Below are 24,998 nucleotides of genomic sequence, written 5' to 3' on the forward strand. Positions count from 1 at the left end.
GGACTCCAAAGCCACTAGAGACAGCTGAGCCACAAAGGGATGGAGCCTGGGTTCAAATGACTGCAAGGAACCAAGCGGTCCCCCCACCAACCCACGAAGGGCCATGCCACAGGCGAGACAGAGAACTTGTCTATCAAGCTACTGACACTCAGGTTTGACTCGCGATGCGATTTATAACCAGTGTGCCTCTGCAGGGACACTGAGCCCAGGGGGAGGGAGGCGACACGCCCAGTGTCTGACAAGCGTGTTCCTGCTGAGCTAGGGCCAGATCTGGCATTTTCCAACTTCAGCCACTGGGCAGCCACGACCTCACGCCACAAACAAACCTGGACAGCACCAATTCCCAAAAAATTTTATTTCCTGTTTCAAGTGGCAAAATGTCCTTGGTCTCTGTGGGGCACCTAGCAGAGCAGGGGAGACCCGGGGTAGGGCTGGGGGAAGCTCTGCCCATTACAAAAATCAAAGGCTTTTATAAAAAATGCTATAAATTGGTATCAAAAGAAAACCCAAGGGAAGCTGGAGGAAGCAGAGATGGAGGAGGGGAGAGAGAGGGAAGGACCAAAACCTTCAACCACTAGTGGGGACTCCAGGCTGGGAGGGAAGGTGTGGGGGGAAATGGGGAAGGTTGTACAAAGTGCATAAATGTGCCTCCCCGACGCTCGCTCCTCGCTCCTGGGAGGCGGAGGGGCAGAGGCTGCAGCCCGGGGCAAGGCGGGGCTCTAGCCGGCTCCGCTCTCGGGGACCCCATAGGAACGGGCACTGCCTGAGACTGCCGGATGGGAACACCTGCAACTGGGCGAGAGGACAAGAGGTCAGGGGAGACGACCGGAGCTTGGCTGCCTGTGCAGCCACGAGCAGAGCCTGCTGGGATCTGAAGCCTGGAAGCCAGAGGGCTGGCTGATCACAGCTGGGTCGGCTACAGGGCATGGAGGACTGTCCTCGCACCTGCGAGGGCCCGCCTGCTCCCTCCCAGGCCGGACAAGCCCCTGCATGGGGACAAGCCTAGAGGAACCAAGTCTTGGAACCAGGCTTTGCGGCCCTCTTTCCAGCCTCATGGATAAAAAAGGGACAAGCAGGCCAGAGCTGGGAGGAGGAGCAGGGCCTCCAGGGCAGGCCCTGCTCAGGCCAGAGCCCCAGGCAGGACCAAGCCCTCACCTTGGCAGCTCCTCAGACCTTCTTCTTCTTCAGCTTCAGGGCTTGCAGCCAGTTGGGCGACGAGCCTTCTGACCTAGAAGGCGGAGCACAGAGGTCCAGGAGGAGAACTTAAGGGAACCTGAGCAAAAGGAGCCCAGGTGGGGGCAGAGCCCTACACTCCAACCAGAGAGGCAGCCCGGGCCAGCTGCGGGGCAGAGCTAGGCCACCGGCTTATGGTTACAACTGGGGGCAAGTCGGCCTCCTCTCCCAGCCTCAGTTTCCCTCTTCTGTAAAGTGGCATTTACCTTTTGGGGCTAATACAATGAGGCCCGGGGGTGTCCAGAGCTCGGTCACTTACCCTGAGGATTTCTCTGGCTTGGGAGGTAACGCGAGGGGCTTCCCCAGCCCTGGGACCTTGCAGGACTTGGAGCGCTGGACCGCCGCCTCCTTCTGGCCTGACTTGCTCTCCACCGCTTCCCCCTCCTCGGCCGAGCGGTTCCGGGGACGCAGCTTGGCCTGAAGACAGGTCCAGAAGCAGACATGTGAGCAGGCGTGGCGGAGAGCCAGGCAGCTCCCAAGACGGTGGGGATCTCAAAACCTGGCTTCCACCCCTCCACGATTTTTCAGCACTGATGGACAGGGAGTCAGAGCTGAGTTTTCCCTCACACACAACAGGCCCTCAAAAGCTAAATTAAACTAAACTAAGTTTAGTAAACCGGGCTGCACGAAGCCAGTGCATGTGACCCCCCTACGCCTGCACTCGTGCTCAGGTACCCACTCCCTGCAACGCCCCCTCCACACCATCCCCTCGGCCAACTTCTACAGCTGCCTCAAAGGCCCTGCCAACTTACCCTCCTCCTGTCCCCTTCCCATTGTCAGGAAGCAACTTCTTCCTGGGCACAGGTCCAGCCTGGGTCTGTGCCTCCCCAGTGACACCCACACTTCTACCCTCACCTGACCAATATGGGCATGGCCCACATCCCCACCACCCCCGAGGTCCTGGGTCAAGAATACAGCTTGTTCCATCCCCTCTCAGCCAGGCACGAAGGGACCTTCTAGGCGCTCCTTGGGGAGCAGGAAGAGGAGGGATGGGCCAGGGGTTGGGGGAAATTAGAAACGGGTGGAGAGCAAGGGCCGGTGCGAGCAGGCTAGCTGGCGACTGTGTCCCCAAGAGCTCGGATGGTACCTTCAGGGCTGATGGGCTCAGGCCGGGAAATAGGTTGACTTTCAGCCCCTTGGTGCCCAGGGACATCCGTGTCCGCCGGCTCTGAGGCTCCTCTACCACCTCCTCGTCTGAGGACGGCACCCGAGAAGCCCGGGGCTCTGCAAAAGTACCAGGGATGGGAGGTGGGGGTGTCACAGCACAGGCGAGGACACCCAGACACCCCCTCACCCACAACCCAGGTCACCCGCACCCAGACACTGACACAGCCGTCACCAAATGATACATCCATCTACCTGTGGAGTCTTGGAACAGGCGTGATTCCGAGTCCGCTGCCTCTGACAGGCCCAGGGTACCCCCAGGCCGGATGGCTGGGGCCCGGTGCCCACGCTTGCGCCCCAGGTTGGCACGGCTCCGGTACATGGCACTATCGAGGACCTCAGTGTCCTGCTCAAAACAATAGCAACACCTCTGCCACCATTCCCCGGTGGTCCTGCCCACAACCCAGGAGCCATGGATGGCAGCCACCTGAGCCCATGCCCCCAGGCCCAGCCTCCTGATCCCAAGCCTGCTTCTGCCCCCCGCAAGACTCACACAACTCAGGGAAGACCCAGGAGTGGGGCTCTGGCTCCATCACTACCCACAGCCCACTTTCAGCCCTGGGCTCACTCTGCACTAACCTCAATGAAGGAGAAGTCCTGACTGGAGCGGCTGGAGGCGGGGCCTTGGGAGGGCCGCCGGGGTGCCGGGGTGGGGGTCAGGGCTGGCCCCTGCTCGCCCCGCCCGGACCCTGCCAGGCCCCAGGTGCCGTCCACCTCTTCTGCTCGGCTGGCTTCACCATCAGGCTGGGGCCTCCAGGAGGGCAGAGGGTCCCTGCCGGGCTCCGGAGGCGCCCCCAGGTCTGCACCTGCTGCAGCTCCTTCTTCCTCCAGCAGGACCTGGAGGCCTGAGGCTGCAGACTCCCTTCGGGCCGCTGCCTTAGAGCTGCTGGCTGCCAGCATCTCCTCCAGCAGGCCCTGGGAGCCAGAGGGCGGGGAGCGGGCCAAACACCTGCCGGGACTGCAAAGGGAACAGACCAGGAAACAGGTCACCATTGAGACCCCTCTCTCTCCTACAGAGCACACAGAGAAGGGCAGGCCGGCCTGGGTGCTCCCAATCCCTGATCCATCCCTTATGACAGGTTGAGTATCCTATATCTGAAATGCTCGAGACCAGAAGGGTTTTGGAGTTCGTTGTTTTGGGGGTTTTTTTGTTTTTTTTTTTAGGGGGGGGTAGTGGAAATCAAATCATTCTACCTCTGAGCTACTCCCAGCCCTGTTTTGTTTTTTTTATCTAGAAATATGGTCTCCCCAAGTTGCAGAGGGCCTCATTAAGTCCTAGTACTAGGATTTCAAGTGTGCACCATCATGTCTGCCTGAATTGTTTACTGATTCTGGAATATTAACATATACATAATGAGGTATCTCGGGGACAGGACCCAATTCTAAATCCACCTATGTCTTGTATCTACCTTACACATGCATCCTGAAGGCAGTTTTATATTTTCTAGTGCACCTGCATCTTGACTGACCTGTCACACAAGGGCCAGGGGTGGAATTTTCCACTTGACATCAAGTTCATGCTCAAAAAAAAAAAAAAATTCAGATTTTGGAGCATTATGGATTTCAGAATTTTATGACAAAAATATTTACGGGAGACTTGGGAAGAGTCCTTTCACCCGTAAGCACCCCGCTTCCTCTCTAGGGTCACTGGGGATGAAAGCAGAATCGAAAGGACTCAGCACAGCGCTGGCACTTGGTGTGTGCCACGGTCTCAGCTACCATCACTGCTGCCGCTGCTCTTGTCTGTGTTCCCTCCTGGCACCACCCTGGGCGGTCACACTCCGGGATGAGTCAGGTACATCTACCTGTCCATCATGCTTCATCTTCAGCCCGGCCCCACGTCAGACCTCTACGTCCCCTGCCGGGAACCAGAGATCCCCAGGGCGCACGGGCTGAACACGGCTCCCTCACCTGGGCCTCCCCACGGCCTCCCCACCTGTGCCAGCCCATGCTTCTGCTCCCATCTTTCGTCCCCCTCTCTGGAGCACCTCAAGGGCAGGGCTGGGCCCTGCTGCCTCTGTGCCCCCAGTGCCTCCCCAGGAGCCAGACTAAGCAAACGTTTGCTGAGTGAAGGAGAGGCTGGGTCACCTTGGACCTTTTATGCGTCTTCTGCCCGCTGTGCCCCAAAGCGGAACACAGACAGCCAGGCGTCCACAGTTTCAATGTCTAGGGGCCACGCCCTTCAGCACACGCACAAGCACCTGCACTCCCACCGTGCACAGAGGGTGGGAGCCCGGGGAGCCGGAGGCAAGGCCCGGCAGTCAGGGAGCAGTGGAGAGAGGGGCAGGTGAGTCAATACCAGCAGGAAGAAGGGGCGGAGGAAGAGGCCATGTGTCAGTCTGTCCTTCCACAAGCTGCTGACAGATCGAAATTAAAGTACCAGGCGGGGAGTGGGGGAGCTCAGCAGACAGTGGAATCGGGAGCAGTCCTGGACGAGGGCCAGAGCCTGCTCACCCTGAAGCTGGCGTACAATGAGAGGGGGCAGTGTGCTCCCAGGCGGGCAGCACAGGGCCAGGGCGGGCCCTTCAGCTACGGCGGTGTGAAACACCCAGGGCGGGTGGAAAGATCACTTGCTGAGGGACAGCCTGCCCCAAGCCAAGGCAGAGGAAGGGGGCGGTGGGCTCTGGGGTGGCCATGGGGGCCCAGTGCGCAGCCACCCCTGGGCCTCAGCTTCATGCCACCTCAGGAGCAGCTTTCCTACCTTGCGCACCCAGAACACCTACAATAGGCCCTCCTGGCAGGGAGGATCGGCCAGGGACAGAATGCGGAGCCCCGCCCTCCAGCAAGGCCTAGGCCCTTCCGCACCAGCAGCCCTGGACACGAGTTACATGCCCACTCTGGGCCTCGGTTCCCTCATCTGTTCAGTGAAAATGATAAAAAAAAAAAAATACCTAAACTCTGCCAGGTTTATTGGTAGATATATGCACCTGGCACATAGCACTTGATTAATGTAACAACTTATTAGGAGAATCCTTATCATCCCCAACACAGGTCCCTGGATGAGAGGACATCTCACCTTATACCATCTATAGCCACCACCCAGTCGAGACTTCAGTCCTGAGGGCCAGATCCCCTCTGCCCAAACCCGCCCTTCAGGTACAAACGCAAGGGTGCGTCTCCAGAATGGCAACCTCCTCGTGTTCAAAGCCCCAGGACCTGACACTTCAGGTAGGGTCAGGGCCGGAGTGGGAATGATCTGTCTTAAGGCTAAGGGAGAATACATGCAAAGGAATAGATACGGCGGCTCGCCTGGACCCCAGGGAGACAGGGAAGATGCCCAGAGAGGGCGGCCAGGCTGGGGCCCGAGGAACAGAAAGGAACCCACAGTCACAAGCCATGGGGACCGGTGCCAGTCACTCTGCCCCTCTGGGCCTCGGGCTCCCCGCCCATGAAATGCAGGAGCTGGACTCAATGACTTCTGAGGGCCCCTTGGAGTCTATGAAGACGCCCAATCGGCATGAAGGCTTCTGCTATGGCTGGTCCCAGGGAAGGGGCAGGTTACGGCCAGGAGCTCACAGACAAGCGAGGACACGCACCAGGCCTGGGGAATCCAGGAGCGCCGCTCCTAGCAGCAGGATGCCCACCCTGCCCCATGCAGGCTTCCCCACTGATGTGCCAGATGGCAGCCCTGCCCGGGGTCAGCATCAAGAATGCCTCGACGATGATGAGCAGAAACACCCCCAAGGGCCTCGCTTCGACTGGCAAAACAGATACAAGTAACTACCATTCTTTTTTCCAGTGATTACCACACGCCAGGCAGGGTTGTACCCAGCAGTCTGCATGTATTAACCCTTAGTCATCACAGAAACCCTCTAGATACCGGGAATAAACTACTCCCATTTTACAGAGGAGAATGGAGGGCCAGAGAAGAGAAGGCACTTGCCCCGGTCACAGAGGCAGTGAGTCAGGACTCACATCTGACAGATTCCAACCTCCAAGCTCTGTGTGTGTGTGTGTGTGTGTGTGTGTGTGTGTGTGTGTGTGTGTGTAGTGCTAGGGATGGAACCCAGGGGCATTCTACTGCTGAGCAATACCCCCAGCCCTACTTTTTTATTCTTTATTTTGAAACAGGGTCTCACTAAGTAGTTGAGAGCCACGATCTTCCTGTCTCAGCCTCCCAAGTACTGGGATTACAAGTATGTGCCACCACACCCGGCTTCATACTTTTTTTTTTTTTTTTTTTTTTTGCAGTACTGGGGATGGAACCCTGGGGCATTCTACTTTCGAGCTATACCCCTAGCCCTATTTGTTTCTACTCTTTATTTTGAAACAGGGTCTCACTAAGTTGCAGAGGACCTCACTAAGTAGTAGCTGAGGCCATCCACGAACCGCGATCCTCCTGTCTCAGCCTCCTGAATGCTGAGATTAGAAGCATGCGCCACCACGCCCGGCTTAAAGAGAAACTTCCCATAGCACAGAATTTTTCTGTGCCACATGCTCAGAACACCAGCTCCCTGGACACTAGGCAGTCGGCTTGGGAACACACTATAGTCCTCAACTTTAAAGCACTGATATCCGTGCAGACGCACTAGGTCTCCCTTCTGGCCACGGAGCACACAGCACTTTCCATATACAAGGAGTTGTTTTCCTTAGGATGTGCCCGAGCATCGGTCACACAAGCGTTTCCCCCCAGCAACCGCTTCCTCTCGGCTTGGAGGAGGCACGCCTTCCCTGCACACACTGAGCTCGCCTGCACGGCACCAGGCCGACACCCCGAGCCCAGGGATGCCAGCGCTGCTCAGACTAGGGTAACACAACAGAACACGCTGAGCACTTTGGTGTGACACGGACCCATCCCTGCCCCGCCAGCCTGCAGGCACCCTCACCCTCCACCCGAAACAAAGGAAAGGCAGCACCTCCTTCCCTTCTTAAGAGCCACCCTGTCCCATCAGAAGGGAAGGCCAGGCCTGTGGGACCTCCCCTTTGATGGTGTAAGTCGCTGCACTGCGGCCTCTCTGACCTTAAACAGGTCACCATCTCTCCACCTGCCAAGGGGAGAGGACAAAAGCCCCTCATTGTGAAGGTCAATGACGCGAGATGCGCTGCCGGGAAGGGAAGTCCAGGGACAGCAGAGGCCACACCCCTCCCGCACCCCAGATGTCCCAGCTGGAACCCTGGGCTTCCAGGGCTAGGGGCTGAGGCTCAAGCTGGGCATGGTGGTGCACACCCGCGATCTCAGCACTCGGGAGGCTGAGACCGGGGAGGACCGCAGGCTTGCCACCAGCCTCGGCAATGGAGGGAGACTCTCCACAACTTAGCAGGACCCCGTGGCAAAACTTAAAAAAGGCTGGGGGTGAAGCTGAGAGGTAGAAAGAACACGTGCCTAGGTTCAATCCCCAGTAGGAAAGGAAGGAATGAAGGAATGAAGGAATGAAGGAAGGAAGGAAAGAAGGGAGGGAGGGAGGGAGGAGCGGGCTCAGGGTACAGCGAGCGGTCAGGCTCATGGGCCTCCTGCTCCTATACACCTGCCAGTCCCCTGCAGTCCTCATCGTGGCTCAATGGTCCCTGTACCCCCATTGTGCCCTCCCCTCCTCCATCCCAAACGCCTCTCCCTCTTCCTTTCTACCCCTCTGCTCTCGGGCCCTTCTGGGGTGCTTCTGCTCTCCTCCCACGGCCAGCTGCCCCTCCCTCCCACTCAGAACAGTCGCCACCAACACTGCTGTTCCTGCCGCTCTGGGGCTGGAAGAGGTGAAATGTTCTACTCCCTAACTGAGGCTCAATGGAGAGAAATGTTAATGAAATGGACACCACGCCTCTTTCACACCCTCTCTGGAAGGTGCAAAGTCACCATCCTTAGTTTTAGAACATCCGTGAGAAACAGTGATTGGCTCTCAAACTACCAGTCTGTTCCTTTGAAAAGTGGGGGCCAAGGTCGGGGGTCAGGCTCCGGAACGGCTGCTCTTCCGGGCTCTGAAACAGGGCCAGCAAGAACACCACATTATTAAGCTCTTAGAGAACCAATGGGTGCCACTGACTACTCCGAGCCTGGATGTGGTGGCTCCGGGAAAGGAGACACAAGTTCCTCCGGCCTCTACCAGGGCAGTGTCAGCATCCCCTGGCCCTCCTTTGAGCTTTAGGACCGGAAGGCCTGGAGAACAGCCTCGGGTACAAGAACACAATCCATCAAAAACCACCCCAGATAAGGCTGACTTCGTCCTCTAACAGACACATCACCAAGACAGCCCAAGGGGTGAACTGAACACCTCAACCCTGCATCCATCCTTCAAAAAAGGAAGTCATCTCATTTCAACATAAGAAGTAAAAAAACAGAATTAAGCTGGGCATGGTGGTACATACTTGTAATCCCAGTACTAAGGAGGCTGAAGCCAGAAGTTTGTAGACTCATGGCCAGCCTCAAGGAACTTAGTGAGGCCCTCTGCAACTTAGTAAAACCGTTTCCAAATAAATAATAAAATAGGGCCGGGGGGGGGGGGGGGGAAATGGGTATAACTCAGAGATAGAATGCCTTTGAGTTTAAACCCCAGTACCATAAAAATATATATATAATTAGATAGAATTAAACACTCATAGCACCAAAGGTCTTCACTTTCCAAATGCTAGAAGTCCACATGGGAACGCTGCTGCTTCTCTCCTCAGAACGATTTGGCTTTGATAGAGAACAGTCACGCCCTCCCCCCACCCGCCCCCAATGGTGCGCCCTTACCTGGCTCCACAGCCAGCGGTCGCCCCGGTCTCCACTCCCCGGTCTTCAGGATGGGTCTCCAAGGAGGGTGAGGAGCTGTCTTCGCCCTGGGTCTCTGGCCCGCTGGTCTCACTGACGCCCAGCTCCCTGGTCTCCAAGGGATCTCTGGGCTCCAGATCGGGGGACAGCCCACCACTGAGGCCGAGCTCCAGGCCTGAGCCCACCTCCCCTACCCCACGTCCCCTGGGCTCACTAGAGGCCCCCGAGAGCTCCCTGTCCCGGAGCCCCAAGTCCTGGGCCCAGTCCATCTGTCCCACTCCACAGCCCCGGGAGCTTCCGAACTCTTCATCACAGGGCACCTCCAAATTCCTCAGGCCCAGATCATTGCCCCAGTCCACCTGGCCCACCCCCAGCTCTCGGGGCTCTCCGGGGCTGCAGTCTGGCGCCGGAGCGATGTTTCTCAGCCCAAGGTCGGGCGTCCATTCGGCCTGTCCAACCCCACGCTCCCTGGACTTGAGGAACTCCCCGGCCTCCACGCCTGACCAGTCGGTCTGCCCCACGCCGCTCTCTCTGGCCTGGCTGTGGCTTCCTAGCTCTCCTGCCCCAGCCAAGTCTCTGCTCTTTACCCCAATATCAGAAGTCCAGCCCTTCTCCCCACCTCCGATTGCCCCGGGCTCTGCAGACCCCCCAGTTTCCAAACAACTGGCCAGGTCCCCCTCTCTCAAGCTCAGCTCGTCCGACCAGCCCATCTGTCCCACAGTGCACTCCTGGGCCTCACTTGAGCCCCCAGAACCCACACAGCTGGCCACATCCAAGTTCCTGAGACCCAGCTGGTCAGCCCAGTCCAGCGGCCCGGCCACAGTCTCCCCAGGAGGCACGAAGGGACCGCCTGCCACCTTGCTGGAAGGGCTGAGGCCGGCACCACTTGTTCTGTTGCCGATAATGCCAAACTGATAGTTCCCGTCGGTGGCTTCCACGCACAAATCCCCGCTCCAGCCTTGCCGGCCCGGGCTGAACGCTGCCTCTGACTGGGGGGCAACCCCGAGACTGAACTCTCCGGCCCAGCCTCGCTGCCCTAGCTCCCCGTCTTCCAGGTCGGTGTCCCCAGGGCTCTGACCTGCTGCCTGCGGTCTCCCCTGTGGCCCTGCAGCCTCCTGGCCAGCGACACTGTCTTGCCAGGCGACCTGGTCTCTCTGCCCACGGGCCCCGTCCTGCGCCTGTGGGGTGCTGGTGCCGAGCAGAGCCCCGGCTCCTCTCTCCTCGGCCTGGCACGCATCCCTGCTGTCCTCCTCACTGTCTTCACCGCTCACCGTCTTCTTCTCAAACTCGTCGTCCTGCTGCTGGGCCTCCTCGGCGCTGAAGCCAGAGCTCAGGGCCCTGGCTCCGAAGCCTCTGTCCTGTGTGCCCAGGGCCCTGGCACTGCTGCTGCCATAGTCTCCCATCCACGAGCTCTTCCCAAAATCCGGGTCCTGCTGTGCTGCAGCCTGGCCACCGCAGGCACCAAGTGAAGGGTCTCTCTTCTCAAACTCACGGTCCTGCTGCTCCGCGTCCTGGCTGCTGTAGCTGCCATGGTGGTCCTTCCTCCCTAACTCTCGGGCCTGCTCATCTGCCTCCTGGCTGGCATAAGAACCCAGCGAGTCTCCCTTCCCGAACTCCCAGTCCTGAAGGCTTATATCCCGACTGCTGTAAGCACCCAGCGAGTCTCTCTTCCCAAATTCCTGGTCCTGGAGCTCCGCATCCCGGCTGGAGTAAGCGCCCTGCGAGTCCCGCTTTCTGAATTCCCACTCCTGAGCATCTGCCTCCTGGCTCTGGGTGCCAAAGGGGGCTGGCTTGCCAACCACCCGGTCTAGGGCCATGGGCCCCCCAAGGGCAGACCCTTCACTGGGGTCATGGCTGAGGCTGACCTCCACGCCCTCGTGGCCAAGGCTACACCTGCTGGCCCACTCCCCACTGCTCCCTTCCCCTGCTCCCTGCCCATACTTGTTGGGCCAGTCCCTCTCCCCAAGGCCTGGGTCTGTTCTAGGGCTCCCGCCCCCAAGACCATAGTCCCCAGAAGAATCTTTGGACCAGCTAGAAGGACTGAAACTGCTGGGCCGTGGGTCTGCTGTAATCCCAAATTCACTCTGCAGATCTTTCTGGGCCCAGCCGAGAAGTCCCTGGGAACCAGGAAAGAAAGAGACAAAAGAACAAAGCTTATCAGTTGATCAGAATAAGTCCTCGCTGCCCAATGCCAGAGAGCCCCTACTTTGGCAACAGAAAGCCTGAGTTTAGAGTCCAGCTGTGTGACCTGAGCAAATCACTTAACCACTCTGGGCCTCCAGATCTTTATCCTTAAGCAGGAATAATTCCTGCTGCACTAGGCTGGTAGGAGGATCAAACAAAATTATTTAAGGCACCTACTCAGCATAGCCCTGGCACACAATGGGCGATCGATGGTCCTATGGTCATGTTTACAGCCTTGGGTAACAGCTGGCTGGAGGCCAGCAGAAATCTCGCCTGGAGGAACCGTCTGTACACAGGACTGGGGGTAGGGTGAGCACTTTCAAAGCCCCTCCCTTGCAACGCAGGAGCCTAACCCTAACAGCAGCCCCTCTACGTCCCACGCCCATGAGCACCCAGGTCCTTCTTTCCCAAGGAAAGACCCTAGCCCTGCCCAGGAAGCCCTCTCCACCCTCGCCTCCACCAGATCCACCAGGAAAGACAAGAGGGGCAGCCTCTGGCACAGGGCTCCCTGCACCCCCAGCTCCCCAACTCACCCTGGAGGGCGGGCTGGCCCGGGGCTCAGGGCCTCGGAGCCTGCCAGCCTCATCCCGCAGAGCTGCGTTGGCCAGTAGCCGCTCCAGGACAGACATGCTGGCCTCCCCAGGCCGCGCCATGGCCCCCACCCACCCACCCCACTGCCCTGGGGCTGCTGGGTGCGGCGGGCTGGGACAGGGCTGAGTACTCTCCTCGCCTGGACCTGTCGGGTGGCTCTGTGCCCCGGCCCTGCTCTCTGGGCTGGCTGGCTCCCTCCAGAGCAGCTGCAGCTCCGCAGCCCCGCCCAGAAGCCCGTTGAGTCACCCACATCCCGGGGACAGACACACCTACTGCAGGAGTCAGCTTGGTCTTAACCCCTTCCTGCTCCTTCTCCTCCAGGGCCTCCAGGGCCTCCCCTTCATCTCCACCCCTGCCCCCGCCAGCCCAGGCCAGGATTGAAAAATAAGTTTCCAAAGCCACCTGGACGCTAGCCCTTCAATGCAGAGGCAGCCTGGTAGGAGAAAGGGCACTGGGCTGGGAAGGAGTTGGGGCCCTGGCCCAGGCCCAGCCACTAACTTACTGTGTAATTCTGCACAGGCTCCCCTTCCTCCTGGCTTCAGCTGGGACTCTCCAAAGCAAATCCTGAGCTCACCGGTGGTCACACCGCTTGTGAAAGCCAACGCTTACCAAGCACTTGTGATGAGCCTGCATGGGCCTTAGTACTTGCCAGGCCCTAACCCACTTAACCCTGTCACCCTCCCAGGGAGACCCTCACTGATATCCCCTTTTCACAGGTGCCCGACCAAGGCAGGGGGTGGAAAAGTATCGTGTTCAAGGTCACACGTAGGCAAAGAAACAGCAGAGCCAGGCAGTCTGGCCACGCTATCAGGAAACGAGCCCAGGCCCTCAATGTCTCACGTTTGGTCTGGCACAATATTCCCAGTAATGACGGACTGAACACTTAGTATGGGCCACACGTTGCCCCAAGCACTGTCCACACTTAGTTTTGCCCACAATACAACTCTAAGAAGCAAACGCTACTGTCAGTCAAGGCTCCTGAAGCTCAGAGGCTGAGCTACATTCCCAGGTCCACTGAGATGGTGAGCGCTGAGGTCAGGATTTGAACTCATTGCAACTAAACCCCAAGCACCGTCCCGTGCAGCCATGCAGCCACAGCCACCTAGCTCACCCGTATACCCAAGCCCCCATCACATCCAGTCCAAGTTGGATAACAAAGCCCACCAAAGCGCTGGCCTCCCTTCCGAGAGCCCCCATGCTCCCCGCGCCCCACCCTCACCTCAGAGCAGGTATTTGGGGACCGTGCCTCCTTCGGCTCGGATCCGGCTCCCTGCTTTGCACTGCTGGCGCTGGGCGGTGGCGAAGCCAGGAGGTCATCCAGCCAGCGAGAGCTGCTTTCCGGGGCCGTAGGCTCGGGGGACGCTCTGCAGGGGTCTCGCGCCTCTGTCCTGGGTTGGGTGGTCTCGGCCCGGGCTAGAGTCACCACCTCTTCCTGAGCAGGCAGCGCCTGCCCCGGGTCAGGGGCATCAGCAAAGAGGACGCAGGGCTGGTCAGGGGGTGCTGGCTGCTGCTGGCCCAGGACCGGCTCCAGCACGGGCAGGGCCGCCTCCCTGGTGGCCTGAGGGAGGGGGGATTCCTGCCCAGCCAGTGGCTCCCTGTCCTCATACCTCTCCTCCGCCTGCAGCAAGGATGCTCCAGGTGGGCCCCCAGCTGGGGACGGAGGCTCAGGGGGAACAGCCGGAGACTGAGGCTGACTCTGGCCCTCGTCCTGGGGTGGGGGGGTGCCTGGATCCTCCCCCTGCACCCAGGAAACAGGCCTTCCGGGGACCCCCGAAGCTGCCTGGGCCCCTTGCCCTTGCTGGAACACGCCTTCCTCCCGGCAGGACATGGCCCAGCTGCTGGCCTCAGCGGCCTCCGCAGCCTCGCTGGCCTCGGTGATGGGCGAGGGGGGCGGGGAGTCCAGCCTCCACACGCTCAGGCCTGAGGGCCGCGTGGGGAAGGTCCACTCGAACGACTGTGACAAGCTCCAGTTGGACTCTGTCCCGTTCCCAAAGGGACGATCCAGGGCTGACTGGCTCCCCTGGCTTTGGGGCAGGGCAGCCAGAGAGCCCCCCAGCTTCTCCTGGTCCTGGCTAGGTGGCCGGAGTACACCTTCAGAGAATCGCCGCTGGACCAGGCCGGGCGGGCGGAGGTCCTTGTCATGCTTGGCTGCCGCCTCTTCCCCAGAGGGAAACGTCCGAGTGACACCCAGTAACTCATCTGCCTCAACCAGCGGCACGGGCGAGGGGGCCGAGGGCTGCTCTGGGCTGTGGCGCCCCGACACCTGCTCCAGAGGTGGGCTGCTGGGTCTCAGGGCCCCTGGGGCTGTCTCGGCAGTGAGCGCAGGGCTCAGGGGACGGCAGGGGCCCTCCTCGGGCAGGGCTGCTCTTGGGGACTCTGGCGTCACGGGGAGGCAGGGAGAAGCCTCAGGGGCTGCAGGACTCTGGGCTTCTGGGAGCTGAGAACAGCGGAGAGAGCTGTCATCCGGTGAGCAAAGCTGGGGCGACTTGGGGGCCAGGCCAGAGACCGAGGTGGGGAGGCCTGGGCTGGCAGGGCCTCCGGGCTCCGAGGCAAGGCCTGGACTCGAGAAGACCCCAGCCTTGGAAGCCTGTAAGAGAAAAGTCAAGCGCTGTCCGTCAGCTCTCCACCCAAGCCCACGCAGACCCGGTCAGCTGCTTCCTCCTCCCTGGCTCAGCAGCTGGGAGAGGCCCCGGGAGGAGCTCAGCCAGGGCTTCTCAGCCGCTGGTGCAGGAGCCGCCTGCAGGTCTCCCCGGAAGATGCGCCCAGCCCCATTCACTTCACCTCACCCTCACTACTTCAGGTGGCTCGAACCTCCACCGCCCACACAACCCGGAGCTCATCTAAGGGGCACCGCTGGCAGATAAAGAACACTCGCTTACAAAGAGGAATCGGAGACTCTGGCCACCGGGGCATGTGGGAGAGGAGGTTCTGCCTCAGAGCAGAACTCCTGAGCCCAAGGCAGCCCTAGAGCTGTTCCCCTCACTCTGTGAATCCCCCCAATCTGGGCCCCGGAGTCCCCCAAGGAAGCAGAAGCCACAGGATTCAGGCAGAGAGCACTAGTGGGTCGTGAAAGCATCTGGCTTCCCAGCACTGCCGCCTCCTTCCTACATGGTCCCTGAGCCTCAGTTTCCCCATCTGGATACGGGGGCCAAGGGCAACAATGTCGGTCTTAGAGGAGGTTAAATAAGGTCCATCCACATGGCCTTCTGGGTACAGAAAGAACGGCAGCTATGGGATTGATGGGGGAGGGGAAGACACCAGGCCCCTTCACTGCCCCGCTCTGCCTATCCCCAGACAAACGAAGTGTGTCTGGCTGTGACCTTCGCCCCCCCCAGAGGTCACACGTTCCTGGCTGCCCCTCCAGCACAGACCCTGTAGTACTTGAAAACTGTAGCGCCTGAGTCCTTGCAGCTCTCCCACGCACCACTGTTATAATTCAGTTATCCCAAAGGGGAAAAGACCCTTGGAGTCTCCCAACACCCTGAGCCTTGACCGCCGCCTCCCCAGTAATTCTGTGGCCCACCTTCTCCCAAGGTCAGACCCCAGCCCTCTCCCTTCCCAGTAACACAAACGCCCCAACTCCAAACCCCGCAGCCCCGAAGCCTCAATTTCAAGTGTCCCACCAGCCCATCCCACTTCCGTAGGTCTGTCCCCCTCACTCACTCTGCTTCCCCAACTCCCTGGTCTTCAGCCCTTCTGGGAAACACATTCCTACAACCCGACTTCCTCTCCATGGCTCCCATGCCCCCACGCCCTTGCTTTATTCCTTTTTTTTTTTTTTTTTCTTGTCTTTAGTACTGGGGATTGAACCCAGGGGCATTCTACCTCTGAGCTACATCCCCAGCCCCCTTTTGATTTTTTTTTCCTTTGAAACAGGGTCTCACTGAATTGCAGAGGCTGGCCTCAAAACTATGATTCTCCTGTCTCCGTCTCCCAAGTACGGGCCATGCTTTTCTTTTTACCACGGTCACCTTTTCCACAAGCCTGAGCTCCCTGGTCCTCCTCATCATCGTACTGTTTAGCCTGCTCAAATACAGCCCTCTGCCAGCCCGAGCCCAGCACCTGTGCAGCTGGAGGCGCCCAGGAAGCACAGGCAGCCGGCGCCCGGGCTCACCTCAGATCCCCGCTGACCTCCAGGCACACCCGCCGGCTGCTCTCACGTGGCTCCTCGAACCTCAACACCTCCTCCCCATCCTCTCTCAGCTGATGGCCCTGCTTCTGGATCCAGAGAACAGAAGCCCACTCTGGGCCCTCGCCCACCACCTGCAGCCCACCACCTGCAGGGGGCACACAGCGGCCTCCTCACACCACCCCACCCCACCCAGCACTGTCCTTGCTGGTGGCCAAGGCCGACCCGCCAACCTCGCCTCTCTCTCCTGCATCATTGATTTTTCCCTCCCTACTGGATCACTTCCATCAGCGCACCAACTGCTCTAATTTCTGTCTTAAAATAAAACCAAAAAAGCCAACAACAGAACGAAACAAAACAAAAGACCACCCTGGACCCCACATCTCTTGAAAGCACTGCCCAGGTTCACCGTCCACGGCTCTTCTGCCATTCTCCTGAGCCCACTCCAAACAGGCTTTCACCTTCCCCAGCCACCTACCTACTCCTGCAAGGGCACCGGCGACCTCCCTGAAGCTAAATCCAGTTCTCAGCCCTCACCTGATGTGACCTACAGTGGCGACTGACCTCCTCCCGCAGCCCTGGGGGCTGCCCGGCTCAGCCAGGCCCCTCTGCCTCACTGTGGCTGCCCGATTACCGCTGCTGCACCCCTTCCTCCATGTACCTGCACCACTCCCTCGGTGATCGGCCAGTCTTGATCACCATCTCTACCCTGACAATGCCCAGGTCTCCCTCCCGCTGGCTTCTCTTGTACACCAACCTGGAGTATCCAATCGTCATCGTCTGTTTCCACTGGGATGGCTACAGAGCATCTTAAACTCAACAAATCCAGAAGCACACTCCTTGCATCTCTTCCAATCCTGCTTTACCCTTAAAAGTCCCCAGCCATGGGGACGCACACCTGTAATCCCGGTGCTTGGGAGGCTACGACAGGAGGATCACAAGTTTGAGGCCAGTATGAAGTAACTTGGCAAGCCCCTCAGCAAGTCAGCTGTTTCAAAATAAAAAATAAAAAGGGTGGGGGTGTATCTCAGAGGTAGAACACCCCTGGATTCAACCCCCAGCATAAGTAAACAAAAAAAAGCCATCAGTCCATGGTAACCTCATCCTTCCGGTCGCTCGGGCCAAGAGGCCGGGAGTCATGCCGGGCCCTGTGCTTTCTCTCTCCCTCAGCAATCTATCTGAATGTCCATTTCGCCCTAAGATTCTACCTGGAATCAACCACTTCTCACCGGCTCTGCCATCAACCACCTCCAAGGTCTAAGCTGCCATCGTCCTCGCCTGGACCATCCCAAAAGCCCCCTAGCTGGGACCTGCTGCCTTTCTCGGCCCCCTGCACCCCAATCTCGGCAGAGTACCAGGTGCTTTCCCTACAACTGAGTGCCCAGCAGGCCACGCCTCTCCTCCAAACAACGGCTTCTTCCTCTCACTCAAGCCAAAGCCTTTCCGGTGGCCGGGAGCATCTGCACCACCCACCCCATCACCTCGCAGCTCTCACTACCACCCAGCTCCCCTCTGCCGTGATCACAAATCCTGGCTTTCAACCTTCACACGCGCAGGGTCTTCTGCCAAGAACACGAACCCCCAAATACCCACACGGCTTCCCCCGACTCCCCACCCCAGCACAGCACTCTCCACCTTAGCCCTCCCCAGCACTTGTCGGGAACACACCATAGCTGCTGGCTTACAGTATGTCCCTATTAGCGCCTGCCTCCCCTCCTTAGGAGGCACGCTCCTGAAGAGCAGGGACAGAGTATATTTTGTTCTCTGCTGTGTCCCCAACATCCGGTTCACAGCGGGCACTCAGCAAGTATTTGCTGGATGGACACATAAATGGAGTCAGATCTCCGCCACAGGATGGCCAGGACTGCCTCTGGCTAGCAAAGGCTCTAGGAGCAAGGGCCATCTTCTACAGGGTTTACTTAGGACACAGACCGTGAGTGAGAAGACAGGGTGGTACAGGAAGCCCCAAAGAAAAGGATGCTTCCCCCTTCTGTACCCCGAAATGATGGCCCAGCCAGGGAGAGCCGAGGGGCCAGAACGTGTGGTTCCTGCCTTGGGCCAAGCGAGTAACCCAGCCAGGGAATTGTCATCATCTCTCACGTAGAGCAAGCAGAGCCCACTAGCCAGATTCACAGGAGGACGAAGTTGGGTAATGCTCCTAGGATGTGCCCAGCACGTGGGGATACTTCACCGGGGGCAGTGCTATGGCTACTGTAACTCCTGTACGTAAGGAACAGCTTCGTGGAGGGACCCACCCTTCCGTGGGCCTCGGTTTTCCCATCTGAACTCTAAGGACAGTGTAAGAGAGGATCTTCGATGACCCCTCCAGCTCTAAAATACCATGATTCTAACTGGTAAAAAGAGGAAAACTCACGTCAGGAGGAGGCTCAGAGCTGGCCGGTTTAGCCAGGTCCCCGTTGATGGCCAGGTCAGAAGGGGGGCTCCTGTGAGGGAGAAAGACGGGAATGGAGAATGTTGAAGCCTGTCACCAAACAGATAAGGTGAGGATATCCCTGGCTGACTTCAGCAGCACCCAAAGGGTAAACACCCCAGCCATTTCTCCTGAGGTCAGCCTGGAGCCCCTTGGGACAGGAAGCTGTGCAGTTTCCCCACAGCAAATATCCCAGGAGATAGTTTCTACTCCCTACCTGCATACAGAGGGTTAAACTGCCCCAACTTTCAACCCTCACTGGTTCCCAAGAAGATAATGCCTTCTTCCCCTAATCCAGAAAGGGTTAAAGTTCTCCTCCTCCAGCCCAGTGCAGCTGGTCTTGCATCCTTGCCAATATTTCTTAAAGGATTGTGGAGGGTTGGGGGAGGGTGTGCAAGGTTAAAGTTGCTCCTCTTAAGCCCAGTGTGCTGGGCAGAACCCCTGGCCCGAGGCCTGCAAAGGTAAATGCCAGGGCCAGCTACCAGGTGTTCCCAGGCAGGATAAGGCTGGAGGGCAGGGCGGGGTGGAGGCCTGGCTTCCCACAGCTGCCCTCCCCCCACCTTGGGAAGGGCTGGGCTGCTTCTGGGCTCAGTCCCTGCAGCCAAAGGCTCTGAAACCTCTCCACCTCTTCTCAATATCCTGCGTCTCCCAACCAACGGGCTACCTCCCGGCCAGCCTTCCTTGCTGCCTGTGCCAATTCTAGAAAGTGTCTCATGGACAAATGTCTCCAACCAGCTGGAATCTCTGTGCAGACACGAGCTGAAGTAGCGCCGCCGAGACATGTTCCCGTCTCCTGACACACGCCCTGGGCCCGAAACTGTCACCTAGCTCCTGCGCCCAGGAGCTGGCGGTGAAGGGCACAGACTTGGGAATCAAGGAGCCCTGAATTCAAATGCCATCTTCTCCTCTGACTCGCTGAGACACTGTGGGAAGTCACTGTGGAGCCTCAGTCTCCCCCCATCTCTAGAGTGGCTCTACAGGCCCTTTTCCCAAAAAAAGGTAGCTATGGATTCAATGAGGCAAAGTTTGGTGCCCAGTTCTCAGGATACAGAGAAAGAAAATGAATGTCTGATGACTCTCTACTATGAACCTGCATCAACTCTGTAGAGAAAATGTTAAGTTTGTTTTTGTGGTACTGGGGATAGAACCAGGGCATGCTACCTCGGAGGTACAACCTCAGCCGTATTTTTTTATTCGTGTGTGTGTGTGTGTGTGTGTGTGTGTGTGTGTGTGTGTGTGTGCGCGCGCGCGCGCACTAATGGCGGTAAAACCCAGGGGCTTTTCTACCTCTGGTCTATACTCCCAGACCTATTTTATACTTTATTTTGAAACAGGGTCTCGCTACATTGCACATGGCCTCACTAAGAAGCTGAAGCTGGCTGTGAACCTACAATTTTCCTGTCTCAGCCTCCCAAGTACTGGGATTACAGGGTGCACCACCATGCCTGGCTGAATTACAAGTTTTATTTTATTTATTTGTGGGGGGGTACTGGGGATGGAACCCAAGGGCTTTCTACCTCTGGACTATACTCCAGACCTATTTTATATTTTATTTGGAAACAGAGTCTCACTAAGAGCCTCACTAAGTAGCTGAGGCTGCTTCGAACCTGCGCAATCCTCCTGTCTCAGCCTCCCAAGTACTGGGATTACAAGTGTGCGCCACCATGCCCGGCTTGAATTACTAGGGTCATATTTGTTTGTTTTGTTTTTTGCAGTACTGGGGATGAAACCCAGGGACATTCTACCTCCAAGCTACACCCCCAGCCCTATTTTTTATTATTTATTTTGAAACCGGGTCTCACTGAGTTGCAAAGGGCCTAAGTAGTTGAGGCTGCCCATAAACCGTGATCCTCCAGTCTCAGCCTCCTGAATGCTGATATTACAAGCATGCGCCACCATGCCTGGCTCAAATCACAAGTTTTAAAAGTTGTAATCCCAGCATTTGGGAGGCTGAGACCGGAGGATCGCAGTTCGTGGACAGCCTCAGCTACTTAGTGAGGCCCGGTTTCAAAATAAAGAATAAAATACAGGGCAGGGGGTGTAGATCGGAGGTTGAATGCCCCTGGGTTCCATCCCCAGACCCACACACACACAAAATAATAATAATAATAAAAAATAAAATAAATAAAAGCACAAAATATACTGACACCACCATCTCAGGTAGAAGGCTTTTCACTTTGTGACTGGGGTCTGCCTGTATTCACAGCACACAACTAGCCTGAAGGGGAAGGTCACAGCCCTAGACAGAGCCACCCACTTGGACCTCAGCTCCCAACTCTCACTACAACCAAGCACACACACTCCTGGGCCTCACCTCTCCTCGGGGGCCTGGCTGCGCTCTTCCTGACACTCTGCTGATGACTCTGCGGGCCCCTCCTGGGACCAGCCCCTGGCCAGGGTCTTGTCTTCCTCTTCTCTGGGACCAGTGGCCACCCCATACGTCCTGGGGCCATATCGTGAGCTGCCGTCATGGTTAAAGGTGAGGCGGGAGCCCCAGAGGCGGTCAGGGCTGGCTGGGACCTCCTTCCGAGGCTGCTCCATCTTGGCCAGGATCTCTTCCACTGTGGTGGCTGCAAACCGCTCAGAGGCTGGCCGGAACGGGGCGGGGGCCCTCCGCACACCCCCCGGGGCAGCGCATCGAGCTGGGGGCGTCAAGGGGGGCAACTCATCTTTCCCCGCCTCCTCTTTCCCGGTCTCTTGGGGGGCTTCTCCAGCAGGGGCCTCCGCCGCTGCAGGCCTTGCGGCGAAGGGCAGGGGACGCTTGCTGCCGCCGTAGGGCTGGGGTCCTGCCAACATGTTCATCTTCCGGGCAGAAGGCAGCTCAGCCAGAGGACCCCGAGGGGGCCGGGGCCCAACAGGCACCAGCAGGGTGGGCTTGGCAGGCAGGGCAGGCTTGGCAGGCAGGGCCCGGGGTTTGGGCTTGACCGGGGGTTTGGCCCGAGGGTCACCTACCAGGAGGAAAGGGTTAGAGAGGGTGTTGGCAGAAGAACTGGGGAGCAGAACTTCTCACGACTTCTGCTCCCCGCAATGTCCCACCCTCCATTTCTCAACGTTCACACCCTTCTAGGCACAACTGCCACCTGCTCCTTGAAGCCTGCCTTGATTTTCTACGCCACCTTGGAAGCCCCTTCTCCCTCTTCCAACCTCCCAAAACATTCAACCAATTCCTCTTTTAAGCCGCAGCTATTTATGGGCCCTGCTGGCACTTTATTTCTCCTTTCACCCTATTTTATACCTAGCGCAAGTTTCCACCCAGTGAATGAATGAATGAATGAATGAGCCAGTGAGCCAATAAACGCATGCCTGCCTGCCTGCCTGCCCACATCCAGCAGTCAGCCCGTGTCCCTAATGTAGTCCTCCCCCCTTACATGACACTCTACTGTCCCTCCACAGTTGGTTTTTTACCCCAGCTGAACATCTCCGGCCTCCTCCCTCCCCCAGCAGACTCCCAGGCCACCTCCCCACGGTCTTCCGGTGAATGCAAACTTACTAATGACCTAAACCAAACAAAAGCAAAAAAAGAAAAAAGAAAAAGAAAAAACAAGACCAGAAAGCCATCTTCTATATATGGCATTCCAATGCCAAATAAAAGACCTTGGGATTACTCAGAGCCACAACCCCAACACTAGAATGCTCTATCGCCCACTCATTCAGCCAAGCATTAGGGTCTAGACAGGGCCAAAGGGCTGGGTTCAAACCCCAAGAGGAACACTCCACTTCCTCCCGTGGGCCTCAGTGGTCCCCTCTGCAAAATACCCCACCGGATCTGCATCACCCCCATGGCCCCCGTCCAATGCCCCCCCCCAATGTCATACCTAGAAGCCCGGTGGTCTCAATAGGACCCAATCCAACAGGGGCTGAGTGAGAGCCTTTCAGAATCATCCATTCTTCGCAGTCCCGCCCCCTCCCTCCCTCCCAACAGAATCATCACTCCACTACCCTCCAGGACAGAGACGGGTGCAGCCTCTGCCCCTGCCACCTGCTCCACCCTGCACCCATAGGTACCTGGCTCAGAGCCAGCAGGCGCCAGCTCCTCCTCCATCTCCCGGGGCGGTGGGGAAGCCATGGCGGAACTTTCCCTGAGTGTGGAGACTTTCATCAGGCGGCAGCCCCTGCTGGAGAATCCAGAGGCGGAGGGGTGTGAGCTGGGGTGGCTGAAGAGCCGGAGAGAGAGGGAAGGGGAGGAAAGGCAGGGTGTTGGCAGCCCACTTGGGAAAGGGAGTCCTATTTCTAGCAGAGGCCGAGTGTGGGACCGGAAGAGGGAACTTCGGGAGGGGTCGGGAGGTCAAGGGAGGCCCCCACAGCCCCAGCCTCAACTCTTCCCAGCTCCTCGCAAACTCCTGTCTTCTAACCCCAAAGTCTTGGAGCTTCAGGAAGTCCCCCCTAAAACGACCCATCCAAGTCACCCCACTCACGGTTCCCAGGGCGCCCTTCTGGTCGGGCCACCCCGCTGGGGTCTCTACCCAAAGCGTGGCAAGAGGGCCTGAAAAGTCTGAAGCTTCCCCGTGAATCACCTCACCTCAGGGAGACGGGAAAAACCCGCTCCTCCCCAACCTGGGGCTCCGCCCGCCGCCGGCCTCCCCTTCCTGCTCACCCCCCTTCCCTCCCTCTTCCTCCCCGCCCTCCACAGCTGGGAGTGGCTCCCCCCCCCCATTCTCTCCACATCCCTGCCCCACTCCCCCCTCCCCCGAGCTGTCTCATCCAAACACGGAAAAATAAGGAATAAAAAGTAAACATCTGGAATACATTTTTTTCCTTTAATTTCTCAATCGCTTTAGCTTCGGCTTGGAATTTGATGAGGTAAAGCCAGGGCCTAGTCCCGTTGCCATAGCAATGGCCTCCCACTGGATTTCCAGAGCCTAGCCAAGAGGAAGGAGGAGCGGCCCAGGCTGGGCCCGGAGACCAGGAGACCAGGACGGGGCTCAAGAACATCCGGGGCGTGGGGTAACTTGGGGAAAACTCCCTGGGGTTCCCCTTCCAGGATAATCCCAGTAGGACTGGCGCAGCCCATGAGGAGGGGATCAGGGGATGTAGCCCACCAGCCTAGGGAGGCCTGAAAGAGTTTTAAGGAGACAGAAGATTAAGCCAGGTGACAGCCACAGGGTAGAAGCCAAATGAGTTTTCCTCCTCTACGCCTGTGACAAGAACCTGGGGGATCTGATAGTCCAGGATTCTCGGGCTGAGGAGGTCCACCACTTTCCAGCAGGGTGACTTTTCTAAGCGTCAGCTTCCCTATCTGAAAAACGGGGCTACTTAGACTCTGTGAAGGCTTAAATGAGATAATGCAGGCAAACTGCTCAGCACAGAGCTAAAAGTTAAGCATCACTGCTGCCGTTCCATTCAGTGCCACCCATGAACTCACGTCCTAAGGAACTACCTCCAGCTCTCCCCAGACCCCAGGCTGCCCGCATTCCCAGACCATTCCTTCACCCAGTCGTGTCACCTGTTCTTCAGACGCTCCACCACCTCCTCAGTTCCCACCCTGGCTCCTGAAGCACCCTCCCACCCACAGACCCCTCCAGGCTCTCGGGCCGAGGAACAGAGGCCTGCCCCTCTTGTTCAACAGCCAAAGAGAAGCTTCCTGTCACCTGGTATACACACAGCAGTGGGGACAACCCAAGGCTCTCGGCCACCCTCTCCAACCGGTCACAACCTTCAAGTCACCCGCTCCTGGTGGTCCAGGAAGACAGCAGTCATATCCCAGAAAGGGACCTGTGGTCCCCTATCTTTACAGAACACTGCCCTCCTCTATCTCTGACCCTGTCCCAGTTTGTCTCAAAGGCCTGAAGACAGCAGAGAAACTCAGCGCTGTCAAGTCGGTGATCAGTCAACTACCACAGAGCACTGCCCGCTGTGGGTGGGTGGGTGAATGGCGAGCAGCGCCAGGCCAAGCGCGTATGCGGGGGAGGGGCGCTGGACATCAAAAATAAAATTTAGAAAATACACTGCTGTTTCCTTGTCCTTGAACGTGATTACAAGGGACACGGTGTGCGTGGTTAAAAATGGAGACGAACTGGCCCCGAACCGAAAAACCCTCTCACCTGGGGGCCTGATGGGCACCTCTGCAGTATGAGGGGCTGTAGTGAGTGAGGCTGGCAGGCTCGGCGTCCCCAATAGGGGAGGCGGCCACAGAAGCTGAGATGCCCCAAGCCGGGGCCCCAGGTGACCAGGGCCGCGGCTAGAAACTGCAGAATCGCAGCGGCTCTGAACGCTCCCCACCCCCGGGAGTCCGGTGGAGCCAACGACCCCCGAGAGCGAGGGCTGCCAGAAGGGCTGGGCAGTCCCGACCCCGGCCGGGCGCCCAGAAGGGCCTCGGCCCAGCCTGGGAGGGTCGCCCCTACCGACCCGAGGATCTCGGGCCGGATCTGGGGCCGGGAAGGAGCGCTTGCAACTGCTGGAAGAGGGAGGGCCAACGGAAAGACGGAAGAGCTCGGGGCCAGGGGCTGTCTGGAGGGGCCCAGGGGGGAGCTCTGGACACAGGGAGGACGGCGGCAGCCGAAGAGGAGGAGCAGAAGGGGTGGAGGAGGAGGGGGCGGCGGCAGAGGCGGAGGGCTGTGCGCGGGACGTGGAGCAGCCGGTGAACA

General features: G+C 58.4%; 1 protein-coding gene across 1 annotated transcript; it reads right to left on the minus strand.

Moving 5' to 3' along the window:
* Positions 1 to 1,167: 1,167 nt before the first annotated feature.
* Positions 1,168 to 22,523, minus strand: TNKS1BP1 (tankyrase 1 binding protein 1; the record flags this gene model as incomplete). Its single annotated transcript, XM_080715945.1, has 10 exons — positions 22,420 to 22,523; positions 20,729 to 21,362; positions 18,358 to 18,427; positions 13,074 to 14,441; positions 9,062 to 11,196; positions 2,977 to 3,355; positions 2,593 to 2,743; positions 2,321 to 2,457; positions 1,493 to 1,650; positions 1,168 to 1,228 (listed from the first exon to the last, which is right to left on the minus strand). The coding sequence occupies exons 1-10, from the start codon at positions 22,511 to 22,513 to the stop codon at positions 1,168 to 1,170; spliced, it is 5,187 nt and encodes a 1,728-aa protein (XP_080572071.1). The 5' UTR covers positions 22,514 to 22,523.
* Positions 22,524 to 24,998: the final 2,475 nt, after the last annotated feature.

This window comes from Muscardinus avellanarius (genome assembly GCF_963383645.1).
Source record: "Muscardinus avellanarius genome assembly, chromosome: 1".
NCBI classification, from domain to species: Eukaryota; Metazoa; Chordata; class Mammalia; order Rodentia; family Gliridae; genus Muscardinus; species Muscardinus avellanarius.